Below are 15,280 nucleotides of genomic sequence, written 5' to 3'. Positions count from 1 at the left end.
GTTTTGGTTTTGTCAGCCTTATAAATCGCCCCCATTACGCGCCTTGGCAACCAACTTATGAACATATGTGTGTATGTATGTATGTATGTAGAACCACCAACGTAGTTGTACCAGAATTTAGAATTAGAATTTTTAGTTCATGGGAGATCTTGCATCAAATTCTGTTGGTACGTTTTCGTTGTATACTGTATATATGTATGTATATCCTAAAGACGTTACACTCGAATGTATCTACCCTATATCGTAGATCTCTTTGCAGCAAGACGGTAACCAAAAGCACATTCCACTCAAAATCGATGGGCTCTGCTTAAAAAAGATTGGCAAAGTACGAGTCCGCACCAAAAGCGCAGGGCATTAGACAAAATATAAAAAAAAGGTATTCATTTAACAAATTTCAGACTTACAAAAGATAAATTTGAATATTTAATTATTAGATATTTAAAAAAGCGGTAAAACCCGAGTCTTTATAGCTTTGACTGTCTGTCCGCCTGTAACTCTTATTTGACGCCTCGCTTTCAGAGACTATAATAGCTTAAGCTTGAAACCAGATGAAACAAATTTCTGTTCTGTTTATTTTCAAAAAATAACGAGCGGTTACGTTCTGATCCGCAGCCACAAAAAACATCAGCGGTGAATTTGGTGCCACCACAGAGCGAACGCATTACTGCCTTTTTGAAACGCGCTAGTGGATTTTCCGAGTATCCCACCAACGGTCCTACCCGTTCTTTGTTTTGGTTTTTTTGCTGCTTAAAACGCATTTAATTTGTCAAAAAACATGTCATACGCCGGCTACAGCCAGCTGCCCAGCGGCAGCGACCACGAGCAGCGCCAGCAGCAGCTGGCTGCGAACACTTACGATATCCTGCAGCGTACGGGCGACAGCATTCAGCGCTCCAACCAGATTGCAATAGAAACTGAGAATATGGGGGCGGAGGTCGGTGCAAAAAAATATGTTCAATGAGTTCCCTGCTATTTAGATAATGCTCAATGCTACATCTACAGGTGCTCGGCGAGCTGGGAGAGCAACGCGAGTCTTTGCTCCGCACCACGCGTCGCCTGGAAGATGCCGACCAGGATCTGTCCAAGTCTCGCGTCATCATTCGCAAGCTCGGCCGCGAAGTCCTGTACAACAAGATTATACTGATACTTATAATCATATTGGAGTTGGGCATACTCATTGGCCTGCTGGTGCTAAAGTTCGCCCACCTGTGAGAGCCACTGGAAGCGGACCCTTGTTTTTATTCCAAAGTTATAATACACCCAGCGATTAATTCGGGCATTTGATTACGTTTATTTGAATTGTTCTACCTGTAACATCAACGTTAAGCCCATGCCTTAGACACACACTAGAGTAAGTTATATTTCGCATTATGATAATAAACACAGATAATATAGTTGGAAGTTCTCCGCCCCGCTCCCATATCCCAGTCCAGTCCAGTCCCATCTCTGTTCTACATCCGGGGTTTGCAGGAACTATGAGAATTCGAATATGTATGTATAATAACCACGACTATTTGGCATAAAAGCAAAGTTAGTTACACTCAGAGGGCGACAAATTTGCATGCGACTCTAAAACACTTAGAACAATGTTTGTATGTATAATACTGGATCTATGATTATGGTTACACATAAGAACGAGCCCCGAATCTAGATCTAGACAACGAAGCGCGGATGATTTGTTCGAGAGATATTCGGGTTCTTAAAGCGGTTATTTTAGATCATAGTTTTCTCTTCTTTGGGCCGTATGACTGCGGCTCAATTTTTGAGTCACTTTCAGTTGTCCTTCGGCAGCACGATGGACCAACCGAAGACGCGCCGATCGAAGCCGCACGAGAACAAATCACAATTCAGCAGTGGCTCCTCTGCCCAGACCACCGACGACACCATGCGTCGATGCCCCTGGCGGCTGGTGCGCGGTAATCGGGCCACGCGCTGTCCATTCAAATCGAACAGGCGAATCTGGCGGTTGTCGTGGGGTATTGCGATGATTCCTCCGGTGGAAACGGCCAGGCGGTTGACGGACGAGTCGGTGCGTATGGTGGCCAAGGCCGAGCGCATGTTGCGCAGCTCCCAAACCTTGACGGTGCGATCGTCGGATCCGGAGACCACCTTATCGTCCCGAGCAAAGACGCTGGATGTGACGGTCTCTGTGTGTCCCTGGAAGACGGAGACTGCTGGTATGGGATCCCTGAAATCCCACAAACGAAATGTAGTATCGCGCGAGGCGGTCACCACCAGGCGCTGGGTGGGATGAGCCGAGACGTGAGTGAGCTCGTGATCGTGTCCCGTCAATGGCTGTAGTGGCTGACTCGTCTCCACGTCCCACAATATGGCGGTGCGGTCCCAGCTGCCGGTGATGATCTGATCCATGCTGGACAGCCAGTCGGCAGCCACCACCACGGAAAGGTGGCCACCCGGCCCGGTAAACTCGCAGAGTGGAGTGCGTAAGGTGTCGACGCGATCTCGGTCCTCAACCTGCTCATCGCTATCGTCGAGTTCCTCCTCGGACGAGTGGCCTTTTCTGTTGAGAAAAACAGAAGGAAAGGATGATGTCAACGTTTCACGCTTATTTGTCGATTACTTACTTGGGCACCTCCCAATTGACGGCCGCTTGCCAAATGTGAGCTGTTCCATCGCCACTTCCAGTCAGCACGAGGTCCCGATTCTGATTGAATTTGATGGAGTTCACGGACCCGGCGTGCCCCTGATACTGCAGCAGGCAACGGGCGCTCTCTATTCCCCAAATACAGGCTGTGTGATCGGCCGAGGCCGTGCCAATGATAGGTTGACCCGCTTTGGCAGCCACCTGCCTCGAAGCTGGAGACAATGCGACTGGTCTGGGCTTTAATTTTGTTGCTCGCCTTTACCTTGCTGCCACCAGTCAAAATTAGCACGAGAACCAGCTCGGTGGTTTCCATCGATCAATCACGTGGCAGACTTCTGAGGCAGCCGGCAGTCAGACAGTAGCCGGTTCATATTTCCGCGCGAACTGTGGATATCAAGTGCTCCACCCAATCCACTAGCTGCCCTGTTGCACTGTTGTCCCTCTCGCCTGTTGCTGCTGATGCTTGCTGTTTTGGACAGTGCCATGCCGGCACATATGTATATGTATCTTGAGAACGGTTTATCAGCCAAACACTTGAAACTCAGCCGCAGTATACAGTCATACTTAGACCAATGATAATTGCTTGTTTGATGGCTCTTTTCGTACTAGCTTTTCGTACTGTCCAAGGCGACATTCATTGTTGCCCACTTGCTAAAAATAGCAATGATATGAATATTCCAGTTCTAACAGCTCTAGTTAATTATTTATAATGCACATACGAATATGGGCTATTGATGTTCATTTTTTATGGCCTTATAAATGACCGATTGGCGTGTGCCCGAACAGAAGCGGTGGGAAAATCCGTATAGACTAACAGACTAACCAATATGCCGCGGATCCCAGTTAAATTTACAATTCCCTAGGGAGCCAGCAGAAAGGCAGGGAACTTCGAGCCATTCAATTAGTTTATAACCTTCATAAATTTAATGGAACAAAAAGTGGAATGTAGAATTTGGCTTTGAACCGTTGGAGGTATCAGAATGAAAGATATTTGTTTTGTTTGCGAAGGATGTATAAAGATTGTGGCTTCGATTACACAGAATCTCTAGTAAAGTTTAATTGTATGTTTCCTGTTTTCGCAATATGTAACAACAAATCTTGAAATATTTATGTGTTCCTGGAAGAGATCGCTGGTTTGCAATCTTTGAGGTTTGCGTGGCACTCCCTTAGCTCGGACACGAACCTATACAGTGGCAACCATTGTTGTTAACTCAGCGATAATGATATCGCTATAAGCATGACTATGAGTGTACTTCAGTACATACAACAAATTCCTCACTACCACACACTGTCTGATGTATGTACATATGTACATAAATACATTTAATGAAATTATGAAAACCTACGATGTTTTTCCTTTTCAAAACCAATTAATGATATGTGGCATTCGCGTTCAATTGAAACTCGCCTCGCAAACGTGGTTGAATAAATTTGATGAGCGCACTCTCGTTAATAATACCGAACACACGCACAGCACGGACCAAGGCGCGGGCCCAGAGTACTACGAGTAACTGTAAACCAGTTCAACTTCAAAACAGCAATCGAATGCGACGTTGCTTTTGGCGTTAGCTTTTCGTTGGTCATTTTCGTGATGTTTGTGCGTGTGTGTGTGTGGGTGTTGGTGTTGGTGTGAGGCGGTATACAAATGTAGGTGTCGAGTGCTTTTCCCTATGTTGTAGTTGTTGGTCCTGCATACACACGCAAGATGTGGGGAAGAGCGAGCCTTAATCACACATCGGCGGGCGGAAGGCAGAGCGCCGGCAACCCCCGTCACAGTGCACGCCCATGTCTGGGCTGGCACCGTTAATATCGCTACCACTAAAGTTTCGTTGAGTTTTTTATTCTGTTTTGTTTGTTTCTCTCTCTCTATTTCTCGCTCTTTGTGTTTCTATCGGAGCTCTCTTGGTCTTGAAACGTTTGGGCTACGTTCTATTTGTTGTTAATTCGAATTACTTCAACTTTTATTGAACAATATTGCTGTGCCCGATTTTATGAGAATTTTTTCCCCATTTTCCACTACGCTTTGTCATTCCCGTGGTGTTGCGGCAATTAACAGGCGATCGTACAAGGCAGACAACCAGGCCACCCCCAGACCCCAGAACAGGCCTGGCACACACTCATCTCATCGTTTATTAACGACAATTGCCGATACAGCAATTGACTTTCCTCAAAGTGCTTCAGCCCCAGCTCCAGAGCCCTCTGACCAGTGCGAATGATAAGCAAAGGGTGAATTGGCAAAGGCTTTGGAACCCCCCCATTCAACACGATTCCGAGTGCAGTGCTCCGCCCATTCGCTGATAAGCACGCTGAAGTTACGCAATTGGAGATCTGCGACTCGAGTGCCTTAATTCCCCAGACGCCGTATACTAAATACTTGAAAATCTAGGCTTTCTAGATTTCTCGACCAGTTCAGATTTTCCCCATTCATAAACAGCTGCATGGCGGGGGCTAATCAGCCAGTTTGATTGATTGATCGGAGTGCTTGTGGAAACGAGATCATAAATCATAATTAAAAGGAATTTATGGATCGGAATTATTGAGTTTGAGTACTACTTGAGTGCTGTTTAAGTTCAGTTCTGTGGAAGATTTTCCACTGAACACTGCAGAACGACAGCAGATCACATGATACGCGATTGCATAAAACTCAAAACTCGACTCTCCGTAACGCCTCTGGAGCGGCGAGCATGACCCACCCATACACACACGCGCAAAATAACACTCACACTCGTGCAGCGGCCCTGACGTCTGTGCGTAACGGAGAGATACTCGCGGCCAGAGACAGAGACAGAGACAAAGCTACGGTAGCAGGTATCTCTGGCTGGGCAGGTGGGAGCGGCGCAGCGTTTACACAATGGGTCCCATGACAGGCGCTCCCACTCCCGCCTAGCAGCAGTTACTAGTATATCACGTGCCGGGGGCCTTGCAATGGAGAAAATGCAGTCAATTTCCATGAAAACTGCCCGATTTCTACGGACACGTGCTTGGCTTGGACTCTGTTCTTCGTTTTTTACCCCCAACGAGACACACGCACACACACAGACGGAAGCACTCTCCCTGCAGTAGCACTTTCTTTCCAAGTCAAGATCACCTTGAACTCGATCGCAAATAATATTGGCCTGTCTGGCACTACATTGTTTGAATTGTGTTTGTGCTTTCTGGTTTTTGATTCGCTTACCTTCACAGCTCCGAAAATTGTTTTAATGCCAAAGACACCAGAGTCCCCAGAGTATGTGAGATAAATTTAGAACTTGTTTTCCTGAGTATGTTGCCGATCACACGAATCCCAAACGTCTGGTCAGTGCCAGCGTTTTCTTGCTTTTAAATTTGGCATTCGGAGAAGCAAGTAAAGCGCGATATAGCGCGGCACTCTGTGTTTGTCTAGCTCTCTCTCACGTAGCGGGCTCTCTTTCCCTCGCATGCTCACTATGTATGATCAGCGTTGTCTGTTATCAGAAATCGGAATACAAAAGTCAGAATGCTCGAAAGTTACATACATACTTACATGTACATAAGTACGTCCGCGTAGTGTAGACATTATCAATTTAAATTAATAACGCTTCAAGAACTAATTCTCGTGTCTAGATAAGAGCCTTTGATATTGATAGTTCTTTGTTTTGGTTTTGTCAGCCTTATAAATCGCCCCCATTACGCGCCTTGGCAACCAACTTATGAACATATGTGTGTATGTATGTATGTATGTAGAACCACCAACGTAGTTGTACCAGAATTTAGAATTAGAATTTTTAGTTCATGGGAGATCTTGCATCAAATTCTGTTGGTACGTTTTCGTTGTATACTGTATATATGTATGTATATCCTAAAGACGTTACACTCGAATGTATCTACCCTATATCGTAGATCTCTTTGCAGCAAGACGGTAACCAAAAGCACATTCCACTCAAAATCGATGGGCTCTGCTTAAAAAAGATTGGCAAAGTACGAGTCCGCACCAAAAGCGCAGGGCATTAGACAAAATATAAAAAAAAGGTATTCATTTAACAAATTTCAGACTTACAAAAGATAAATTTGAATATTTAATTATTAGATATTTAAAAAAGCGGTAAAACCCGAGTCTTTATAGCTTTGACTGTCTGTCCGCCTGTAACTCTTATTTGACGCCTCGCTTTCAGAGACTATAATAGCTTAAGCTTGAAACCAGATGAAACAAATTTCTGTTCTGTTTATTTTCAAAAAATAACGAGCGGTTACGTTCTGATCCGCAGCCACAAAAAACATCAGCGGTGAATTTGGTGCCACCACAGAGCGAACGCATTACTGCCTTTTTGAAACGCGCTAGTGGATTTTCCGAGTATCCCACCAACGGTCCTACCCGTTCTTTGTTTTGGTTTTTTTGCTGCTTAAAACGCATTTAATTTGTCAAAAAACATGTCATACGCCGGCTACAGCCAGCTGCCCAGCGGCAGCGACCACGAGCAGCGCCAGCAGCAGCTGGCTGCGAACACTTACGATATCCTGCAGCGTACGGGCGACAGCATTCAGCGCTCCAACCAGATTGCAATAGAAACTGAGAATATGGGGGCGGAGGTCGGTGCAAAAAAATATGTTCAATGAGTTCCCTGCTATTTAGATAATGCTCAATGCTACATCTACAGGTGCTCGGCGAGCTGGGAGAGCAACGCGAGTCTTTGCTCCGCACCACGCGTCGCCTGGAAGATGCCGACCAGGATCTGTCCAAGTCTCGCGTCATCATTCGCAAGCTCGGCCGCGAAGTCCTGTACAACAAGATTATACTGATACTTATAATCATATTGGAGTTGGGCATACTCATTGGCCTGCTGGTGCTAAAGTTCGCCCACCTGTGAGAGCCACTGGAAGCGGACCCTTGTTTTTATTCCAAAGTTATAATACACCCAGCGATTAATTCGGGCATTTGATTACGTTTATTTGAATTGTTCTACCTGTAACATCAACGTTAAGCCCATGCCTTAGACACACACTAGAGTAAGTTATATTTCGCATTATGATAATAAACACAGATAATATAGTTGGAAGTTCTCCGCCCCGCTCCCATATCCCAGTCCAGTCCAGTCCCATCTCTGTTCTACATCCGGGGTTTGCAGGAACTATGAGAATTCGAATATGTATGTATAATAACCACGACTATTTGGCATAAAAGCAAAGTTAGTTACACTCAGAGGGCGACAAATTTGCATGCGACTCTAAAACACTTAGAACAATGTTTGTATGTATAATACTGGATCTATGATTATGGTTACACATAAGAACGAGCCCCGAATCTAGATCTAGACAACGAAGCGCGGATGATTTGTTCGAGAGATATTCGGGTTCTTAAAGCGGTTATTTTAGATCATAGTTTTCTCTTCTTTGGGCCGTATGACTGCGGCTCAATTTTTGAGTCACTTTCAGTTGTCCTTCGGCAGCACGATGGACCAACCGAAGACGCGCCGATCGAAGCCGCACGAGAACAAATCACAATTCAGCAGTGGCTCCTCTGCCCAGACCACCGACGACACCATGCGTCGATGCCCCTGGCGGCTGGTGCGCGGTAATCGGGCCACGCGCTGTCCATTCAAATCGAACAGGCGAATCTGGCGGTTGTCGTGGGGTATTGCGATGATTCCTCCGGTGGAAACGGCCAGGCGGTTGACGGACGAGTCGGTGCGTATGGTGGCCAAGGCCGAGCGCATGTTGCGCAGCTCCCAAACCTTGACGGTGCGATCGTCGGATCCGGAGACCACCTTATCGTCCCGAGCAAAGACGCTGGATGTGACGGTCTCTGTGTGTCCCTGGAAGACGGAGACTGCTGGTATGGGATCCCTGAAATCCCACAAACGAAATGTAGTATCGCGCGAGGCGGTCACCACCAGGCGCTGGGTGGGATGAGCCGAGACGTGAGTGAGCTCGTGATCGTGTCCCGTCAATGGCTGTAGTGGCTGACTCGTCTCCACGTCCCACAATATGGCGGTGCGGTCCCAGCTGCCGGTGATGATCTGATCCATGCTGGACAGCCAGTCGGCAGCCACTACCACGGAAAGGTGGCCACCCGGCCCGGTAAACTCGCAGAGTGGAGTGCGTAAGGTGTCGACGCGATCTCGGTCCTCAACCTGCTCATCGCTATCGTCGAGTTCCTCCTCGGACGAGTGGCCTTTTCTGTTGAGAAAAACAGAAGGAAAGGATGATGTCAACGTTCTACGCTTATTTGTCGATCACTTACTTGGGCACCTCCCAATTGACGGCCGCTTGCCAAATGTGAGCTGTTCCATCGCCACTTCCAGTCAGCACGAGGTCACGATTCTGATTGAATTTGATGGAGTTCACGGACCCGGCGTGCCCCTGATACTGCAGCAGGCAACGGGCGCTCTCTATTCCCCAAATACAGGCTGTGTGATCGGCCGAGGCCGTGCCAATGATGGGTTGACCCGCTTTGGCAGCCACCTGCCAGATTCCGTCCTTGTGACCACCAAACTCCCGTACCACCGAGCTGACGACCGTCTGCGCCTTGAAGCTGGAGACAATGCGACTGGTCTGGGCTTTGATTTTGTTGCTCGCCTTTACCTTGCTGCCACCAGTGGCACTGCTAAGTTTAGCCTTGAGGCTCTTGTGTGTGCTGGAGGCGGCCGCCAGAAAGCTGGCACCAACTTCGTCTGCTTGTGTGCTCGTCGAGGGTGTGGCGGCGGTGACCGAAGAGCCACCAGTTGCGAGGGCGGGAATGACTGTGCCTGCTGCAAAGCGCTCACGTTCGCGTGGCTCGTGCGAGGTCAGCGATTCTTTGTTGCTGGTGGCGTTCTCAAGTTTCTCTTGCACTGCAACAAAGGCGGAGTTCCCTTGGGTTATTGAGTGGGCTCAGTTTTGCAATTACAATTACTCACAGTTCAGATTCTCCAAATAGAGCTGCTCGAACTCCTTTTCTATCTGCGAGAACAGATAATGGAGGCGAGTTCGGTACGGGGCATCCTCGGGTATGTTGGCCATGTCTTCGGTGAGGCTCGTAAGTCGGGCCGCGCGAGCCTTTGTTGCTGTTGCTTTCATTTTGTGCGGGGTGTGGGTGCACCGTGTATTTGTTTTGTGTATCTACTAGATATTTTTCCTGCCTCCCGCAAGCCGAGCTCTGCCTGTCACTGTGTGTCACTCAATCCAATTAGCAGTTTTGGGTTAGTTTTAGCTTCAGCGTTATTGATCCACCTTCATAAGGCCGTGCCGTGTCGTGTCGGAATTGTTTAGTGCGGAATTGGTTTCTTTATTTTTGCAATGATAACGAAACAGCTGGAGGGTTGTGTGTTTGTATGCTCGTCCGATATCGTGCTGTGACTATCGTTTGTAGCTCATCTCTAACTTGTTGACACGATACCCATGAAAATTGAAACTTGAAAAATTTCAGCGCAGACCAGGTGAACAATTGTTCTGTTTTTTTTAAGTTCAGAGGAAATATGGCATGGATAGACAACTATATAATGGTATATTTGATCTATTTCAGCAATCTATAAAATTTCATTTTCAAAGTTATTTTTAAGAAAATTTTAGAAACTTCTATACGCAGGTGCTTTGAATTTCCACTCTCAAATCGAACTTACGTGCATAATTTGTTTCAATGGATTGCACTTAAATCCTTTTCGCTTATTCACTTTCAAACCATGATGCAATTATACAAGCTGGTCTCGTGGGGAGCCGAAGTTCGTTCGTGTTGTCCCTTATCGTTAGTGCGTGATTGATTATTGATGTAGAAGGTTGTTCGCGTTCGAATTTTTTATACAGTTTTAACCCTTACGTGCCACCAACAAAAATGACATACTGCACTTTTTGCCGAAATCATGTTCCGGGAGTAAAATTTATTCATGCTCCGAAATGTGCAGTGAAGCGGAAGTTGTGGGAGCAAAGCCTCGGGTGCAGCCTTGGCGCTCATTCTAAAATATACGATACTCACTTCAAAGCTTCCCAGTGGAAGTCTGCACCTAACAAAGGGCAGACTTATAAAAGGAGGAGATTGATTGATAACGCCGTTCCGGATAGAGAGGACGAAAGTTTAAAAGATGGTTTCGTCAATTCGAACACGCAAACAGAGTAAGTTTACCGTGTGAAAATATATAAATAAATGTAAATAATAATGCAAATGCTCTGCAGGGACGAAATGATAAATCATGCAATGTTCAAGGAAAACGAGTGCCTGAGACAAAAGATTCGTGCTATGGAGGTGGAAATGCATCGCGTAAGCCAGCAGCTTGAGGACTCGCGCCAATTAGAAAAGTCTCTTGGAAAAATTTTTACGGATAATCAAATCAAAATATTAAAGAATGGTGGAAAACGACAAAAATTTAATTCGGAGGACATATCTGCGGCAATTAGCCTTCATACCGCAGGCGCTAGAGCGTACAAACATCTTTATAAAAAAGGATTTCCTTTACCTAGTCGTGCTACGTTATACAGATGGTTATCTGAAGTAGAAATAAAGACTGGCACCATGGATGTGGTCATTGACCTTACGGAAAATGAGGAAATGGTTGGGGCCGACAATCTTAACAAATAAATATCCATGGAAAGGCAAAAGAAACGTTTGCTTGCAAATCCAAACCTATTAAATATAAAACCATAAAAAACTTAAACTCTTTGTATTATAGGAAATTTGAAATCCCACGGGCCTGTTAAGGGTTAATCAACATCAACATATGCCGTCTCACTCACAATCACTATACTATGTGCCTTTCACTCGCACCTATTGCTAGCATACGTTAAGGGACTGACTTTTACCGACGAGACCACCTTGTATATTTGCATCATGTTTCAAACAATTTCAGTTTGGCGCTAAATTTTGACACTTGCTCTCTTTTTTTGGGATTTGTTCTCTATTTTGTGATGGGATTTTTCCTGGTAACAATATCCCTTTTCAGCTCAATAATGTTTAATTCCACAGAATATAGATACAGGAATCTTTATTAATTACGTTTTAAAACAGTATCTTCATAGTAAAATAAACGAAATAGGGTATGCAAAGGCCCATACTCGGTTGATAAGCAACAAGTATTCAAATATGTATGTATGTACCAGCAGCATCGACGTGACAACATTTCGACCGATTTTTTTAAATCTTTTTTTTATAAATCTTGTTTTAGTCAAAATACTTGTATAAAATTATGATGGCATGGTTAAATGTTCTATATAGCTAGTAATATTCGTCGGAATATCAAAAACGAGGAATATATAAAATAAAACTTGAATTCGTAAGTATATTACGGTATATTTTGAAAATGAGGCGGTATGTTTTCGTATATTTCTGAGGGTCGGACGGTATATCTTATCGATAAATCCGCGGTCACACTGCGTACTTGTGTGTTTGTTGTTTAAAATATGTACGAGGTTTTAACGATCTCGACCACCATACACATCAACAGCTGTGCAATAGTACGCCGTTAGCTTTCCTGGGCCCCTTTCGAGCAGCATTGCGCATACCATTGAACCGGTTTTCCACTGCCGCTTCTCGATTTTTCGGCGTGCTTTGCCCCACATGCATTTCGTTGCACTGATAATTGGATCTCTGAGCCCCACTGTCGGTGCCAACGAACTCCCTCGCTTACATTTCGGCATCACTGTCCGTGCTACCGTCCTTCAATCCTCTATTTGCACTGCTAATAAGATGAAAAACGTTTTAGATGTCATGTCTCTGCAGCAGCACGTGGAGTCGAGCAAAGCCCAGGCCCAACTTAAGCCCCTTGACTACCGGTAAGTCCAAAGCTTAATGTCCAACCAATCCATTCTTAATTGCAAGTCTTGCAATTGTTTGCAGCAAGACGAACATGCCTGGTATCGTGCCTCTTTACATATTCGAGTGCGCCACCAAGCTAAAGATGAAGCCGCTGACTGCCGCGTGTGCCGCCATTGTCTACCATCGATTCTTCAAGGAGGTCAAGCCCACTGATTATGATGAGTTCGTGAGTACAAACTTAATGCCCAGCAAAGTGATATCTCATGAGTACCTTCCTTGCCAGCTAATTGCCGCGTCTTCGCTGTACCTGGCTGGCAAAATCAAGGATGACGATTCGGTGAAAATACGCGATGTCATCAACGTGGCATACTGTACACTGAACCGTGGCAATGCTCCGCTGGATCTGAACGACGAGTACTGGTCCATGCGCGATGCCATTGTTCAAGCAGAGCTGCTCATAACCCGCACCCTAGGGTTTGACTTGAACATAGATCTAGCTCACAAGGTAATCCCTTTGTAAAGATCCTTGTCCTCCCTTTTTAACTGATTCTATTCTGCCTTCAGTACCTTCTCTACTATATGAAGACCCTTCAAGACTGGGTGGGTGCCGAGGTGTGGAACTCGGTGCCGATAGCCAAGGCGGCCGCCTCGTACCTGCAAGACTTTCACCACAGCGCCAACATACTTAAGTACAAGCCCACTCATGTCGCCATTGGCTGCCTGTCGCTGGCTATGCAGACGTACGGCATACAAGTGCCGCTCACAGATGAGGCGGAAGAGGGTTCCATGTGGTACAAGCCACTCGTAAAGGATTTTACCAGGGAACAGCAGTGGGAGATCATCGAAAATGTAATTGAAGTGTACAAGAACGAAGCTCTCCTGAAGGCTGCATAATCTCGCATCGAAGGCAGGACTCTGCTGTAATTGGCATTCCCATTTGAATTTATTTATTATTCGGTCACAAATCATCAAACACTGAAATCTTATACTTTAGTCAGCTGGCTCAAAATGTTTATTACATGCATACCTCCATAAAAAATAGGAAATAGAACCCGGTTTAAGCAAAATAAAGTCTTTTGTATGTATAAAAACCATTCTTTTTTCGATAAGATTTTTATATTTTTAAATCTAATTTTGGTTAAGAAAATAGAAAATGTTTATATACCTTGGAAGGATACCTTGGATTCATTTCAAGCCACTGACCAGTTAGGCTTTGAATTTATTTGTTTAAATCTTATTTTAGTATTTCTTGTAGAAATTACATATATGTTCAGTGCTGAGGGTTCTATCTAGCTAGTAATACTAAACCGAATATCAAAGTCGAGGAATATGATTTCCGATCATGGACTGAAAACGATTGTCCCATTTTCAGCCAGTGGACATTAAAATACACTCTTAAAGAATTATAGCGTTGTTCAGGTGAAAGACATCTCGGTAACTTATGTTGTAAGAAAAGAGAAGGGATGGATATGCCACGAAATTTAAAAACAGTATTATTTTTCGCAGTGTAACTTAAGTTGGCCACCTGTTTAAAGAGAGGGGGTAGAGTGGGCTAGATTCGTTTTTAATTGGTATGGGATCGAGTTAGCTTGAAAAATATAATGTTTAAATTAATGAAAGAAAACAGGGTGTACAAATTTCCATAGTACCGGTTGACGCGCACCAATTGTTCAAATACCAGCAACATGTACAATAGTAAGAAATTCCACAGACACCTATGTCTTATGCTGCTGCTGTTTGTACGAAGTGCCTTGTGCGGCATGCCTACAGTGGATTTGGTTCATACCACCGATCTAAATTAAGACCTGGTTCTTTAATCCAAGAAAACAGCTGGTATTCTTATCGATACATCGATGACGTGTGCCCCGCAGGTGCCTTCACTAACCTCCAACAACAATACAATGCTTCTATAAACAAAACAGAATTTAGTTAACAAAGAATTTTTTATCAAATTAAAATACACAATGCGAAAGACATGGGTGAAGCGTGAGAACATCTACTACAAGCCATTCTACCGCCAGAAATCGAAAATGTTCCTGCTGCTGATCTTCCTGGTCGGAATATCGTTCATCGCCTATCAGGTACAGGTACCCCCCCATTCCGGCATTCTGGCCGGCGTAAATGTGTAAATGTAAATGCGAAATGTGTCCAAAATGTGTATAATATATAAACGAATAATAGGCCTTCTCGCTGAACCAGCTGCCCGCCGTGCCCACGCCCTGGAACCTGCAGCAGCTGCGTCGCAAGCACAAGGAAATGATGCAGTCCCTGGGCAGCAAACAGCGCGACGTGGACCCCTTCGATGGGGGTGGGGCAACGGAAGCCAGAGCTGCGGCCGCGGCTGTTCTGGACGGGTCATCCGCTCCCGATGTGGAGCCCATCAAAATTATTCGGTATGTCCCGTCCGAACAGTGACCTGTTGCACGGCCATTTTTTATGTTTTCCTCTTATCCCGCACAGAGGGACGCGCCTCTTCGACTATGACGCGTACAAGCCGAACTTCGAGGGGAAGTTCAAGTGTCTGGACGGCAGCAAGGAGATAGCCTTCAACCGTTTGAACGACGACTACTGTGACTGCGAGGGCGACGGCAGCGACGAGCCCAGCACGAATGCCTGCGCCAACGGGCGCTTCTACTGCCGCTACCAGAAGCGCCACATAACCGGGCGCGGCCGGGACAAGTATGTGGCCAGCAGTCGGGTGAACGATCACGTATGTGATTGCTGCGACGGCAGCGACGAGTGGACGACACATGCCAAGTGCCGCAACGACTGTGCGTAGTTCCGGGCCCTGCATAGCAGAGCCCTGGATTGGATCGACGAAGTTAACGCGAAGACCTCCTCCTCCTCCACCTCCGCCAAGGACACAAATCTCAAGGATGAAGCAGTCTGGCGAATCACACGCGATATTTTTTTACAAGTACAATAGAATTGTAATTTATTTTAAAGTAAGTAGTAGATTGAATAAAAGAAACAAACTGAAGAGCAAGTGTGTGTAAATG

General features: G+C 45.5%; 6 protein-coding genes and 1 long non-coding RNA gene across 10 annotated transcripts; 5 read left to right on the top strand and 2 right to left on the bottom strand.

Moving 5' to 3' along the window:
- Nucleotides 1-679: 679 nt before the first annotated feature.
- LOC117183245 (vesicle transport through interaction with t-SNAREs homolog 1B-like) lies at nucleotides 680-1,394 on the top strand. Its single transcript, XM_033376488.1, has 2 exons — nucleotides 680-934; nucleotides 1,003-1,394. Exons 1-2 carry the CDS (start codon nucleotides 776-778, stop codon nucleotides 1,210-1,212), a joined length of 369 nt encoding a protein of 122 aa, XP_033232379.1. The 5' UTR covers nucleotides 680-775; the 3' UTR covers nucleotides 1,213-1,394.
- Nucleotides 1,272-2,764, bottom strand: LOC117183243 (WD repeat-containing protein 37-like). Its single transcript, XM_033376486.1, has 2 exons — nucleotides 2,582-2,764; nucleotides 1,272-2,521 (listed from the first exon to the last, which is right to left on the bottom strand). Exons 1-2 carry the CDS (start codon nucleotides 2,632-2,634, stop codon nucleotides 1,774-1,776), a joined length of 801 nt encoding a protein of 266 aa, XP_033232377.1. The 5' UTR covers nucleotides 2,635-2,764; the 3' UTR covers nucleotides 1,272-1,773.
- A 4,131-nt stretch (nucleotides 2,765-6,895) lies between these two features.
- LOC26532833 (vesicle transport through interaction with t-SNAREs homolog 1B-like) lies at nucleotides 6,896-7,610 on the top strand. The gene is made up of 2 exons (XM_015181772.2): nucleotides 6,896-7,150; nucleotides 7,219-7,610. The coding sequence occupies exons 1-2, from the start codon at nucleotides 6,992-6,994 to the stop codon at nucleotides 7,426-7,428; spliced, it is 369 nt and encodes a 122-aa protein (XP_015037258.1). The 5' UTR covers nucleotides 6,896-6,991; the 3' UTR covers nucleotides 7,429-7,610.
- Nucleotides 7,488-9,980, bottom strand: Wdr37 (WD repeat domain 37). 3 transcript variants are annotated; one of them, XM_001358505.4, is made up of 3 exons: nucleotides 9,457-9,980; nucleotides 8,802-9,390; nucleotides 7,488-8,737 (listed from the first exon to the last, which is right to left on the bottom strand). In XM_001358505.4, exons 1-3 carry the CDS (start codon nucleotides 9,614-9,616, stop codon nucleotides 7,990-7,992), a joined length of 1,497 nt encoding a protein of 498 aa, XP_001358542.2. In that variant the 5' UTR covers nucleotides 9,617-9,980; the 3' UTR covers nucleotides 7,488-7,989. The 3 variants fall into 3 exon arrangements, with proteins under 3 accessions (XP_001358542.2, XP_015037256.1, XP_015037257.1); XM_015181771.2 differs by having other exon boundaries at nucleotides 8,617-8,737; nucleotides 8,798-9,390; XM_015181770.2 differs by lacking the exon at nucleotides 9,457-9,980 and having other exon boundaries at nucleotides 8,798-8,941.
- Nucleotides 9,981-10,089: 109 nt separating this feature from the next.
- Nucleotides 10,090-10,749, top strand: LOC117183246 (uncharacterized). The gene is made up of 2 exons (XR_004468378.1): nucleotides 10,090-10,645; nucleotides 10,706-10,749. It is a non-coding gene; the product is annotated as an uncharacterized lncRNA (long non-coding RNA).
- A 1,212-nt stretch (nucleotides 10,750-11,961) lies between these two features.
- On the top strand, nucleotides 11,962-13,375 carry koko (cyclin Q). The gene is made up of 4 exons (XM_001358504.5): nucleotides 11,962-12,298; nucleotides 12,363-12,507; nucleotides 12,565-12,786; nucleotides 12,846-13,375. Exons 1-4 carry the CDS (start codon nucleotides 12,084-12,086, stop codon nucleotides 13,173-13,175), a joined length of 912 nt encoding a protein of 303 aa, XP_001358541.5. The 5' UTR covers nucleotides 11,962-12,083; the 3' UTR covers nucleotides 13,176-13,375.
- A 747-nt stretch (nucleotides 13,376-14,122) lies between these two features.
- Nucleotides 14,123-15,261, top strand: LOC4801446 (glucosidase 2 subunit beta). 2 transcript variants are annotated; one of them, XM_015181769.2, is made up of 3 exons: nucleotides 14,123-14,362; nucleotides 14,481-14,674; nucleotides 14,742-15,261. In XM_015181769.2, exons 1-3 carry the CDS (start codon nucleotides 14,246-14,248, stop codon nucleotides 15,058-15,060), a joined length of 630 nt encoding a protein of 209 aa, XP_015037255.1. In that variant the 5' UTR covers nucleotides 14,123-14,245; the 3' UTR covers nucleotides 15,061-15,261. The 2 variants fall into 2 exon arrangements, with proteins under 2 accessions (XP_015037255.1, XP_001358540.1); XM_001358503.4 differs by having other exon boundaries at nucleotides 14,127-14,362; nucleotides 14,463-14,674.
- The last annotated feature ends 19 nt before the right edge of the window (nucleotides 15,262-15,280 follow it).

Source organism: Drosophila pseudoobscura, chromosome 2 (genome assembly GCF_009870125.1).
Source record: "Drosophila pseudoobscura strain MV-25-SWS-2005 chromosome 2, UCI_Dpse_MV25, whole genome shotgun sequence".
Classification (NCBI taxonomy): Eukaryota; Metazoa; Arthropoda; class Insecta; order Diptera; family Drosophilidae; genus Drosophila; species Drosophila pseudoobscura.
The sequence above is the reverse complement of the archived record's forward strand: the minus strand, read 5'-3'. Positions and strand labels throughout refer to the sequence as shown.

Coding starts and splice junctions, on each gene's coding strand:
- LOC117183245 (XM_033376488.1), top strand. CDS start 776: ATGTCATACGCCGGCTACAGCCAGCTGCCCAGCGGCAGCGACCACGAG. Junction 935..1,002: donor CTGAGAATATGGGGGCGGAG/GTCGGTGCAAAA, acceptor CTACATCTACAG/GTGCTCGGCGAGCTGGGAGA.
- LOC117183243 (XM_033376486.1), bottom strand. CDS start 2,634: ATGGAACAGCTCACATTTGGCAAGCGGCCGTCAATTGGGAGGTGCCCA. Junction 2,522..2,581: donor ATTGGGAGGTGCCCAAGTAA/GTAATCGACAAA, acceptor TTTTCTCAACAG/AAAAGGCCACTCGTCCGAGG.
- LOC26532833 (XM_015181772.2), top strand. CDS start 6,992: ATGTCATACGCCGGCTACAGCCAGCTGCCCAGCGGCAGCGACCACGAG. Junction 7,151..7,218: donor CTGAGAATATGGGGGCGGAG/GTCGGTGCAAAA, acceptor CTACATCTACAG/GTGCTCGGCGAGCTGGGAGA.
- Wdr37 (XM_001358505.4), bottom strand. CDS start 9,616: ATGAAAGCAACAGCAACAAAGGCTCGCGCGGCCCGACTTACGAGCCTC. Junction 9,391..9,456: donor CTATTTGGAGAATCTGAACT/GTGAGTAATTGT, acceptor CCTTTGTTGCAG/TGCAAGAGAAACTTGAGAAC. Junction 8,738..8,801: donor GTCAATTGGGAGGTGCCCAA/GTAAGTGATCGA, acceptor TTTTCTCAACAG/AAAAGGCCACTCGTCCGAGG.
- koko (XM_001358504.5), top strand. CDS start 12,084: ATGCATTTCGTTGCACTGATAATTGGATCTCTGAGCCCCACTGTCGGT. Junction 12,299..12,362: donor CTTAAGCCCCTTGACTACCG/GTAAGTCCAAAG, acceptor AATTGTTTGCAG/CAAGACGAACATGCCTGGTA. Junction 12,508..12,564: donor CCACTGATTATGATGAGTTC/GTGAGTACAAAC, acceptor CTTCCTTGCCAG/CTAATTGCCGCGTCTTCGCT.
- LOC4801446 (XM_001358503.4), top strand. CDS start 14,246: ATGCGAAAGACATGGGTGAAGCGTGAGAACATCTACTACAAGCCATTC. Junction 14,363..14,462: donor TATCGTTCATCGCCTATCAG/GTACAGGTACCC, acceptor AACGAATAATAG/GCCTTCTCGCTGAACCAGCT. Junction 14,675..14,741: donor GAGCCCATCAAAATTATTCG/GTATGTCCCGTC, acceptor TATCCCGCACAG/AGGGACGCGCCTCTTCGACT.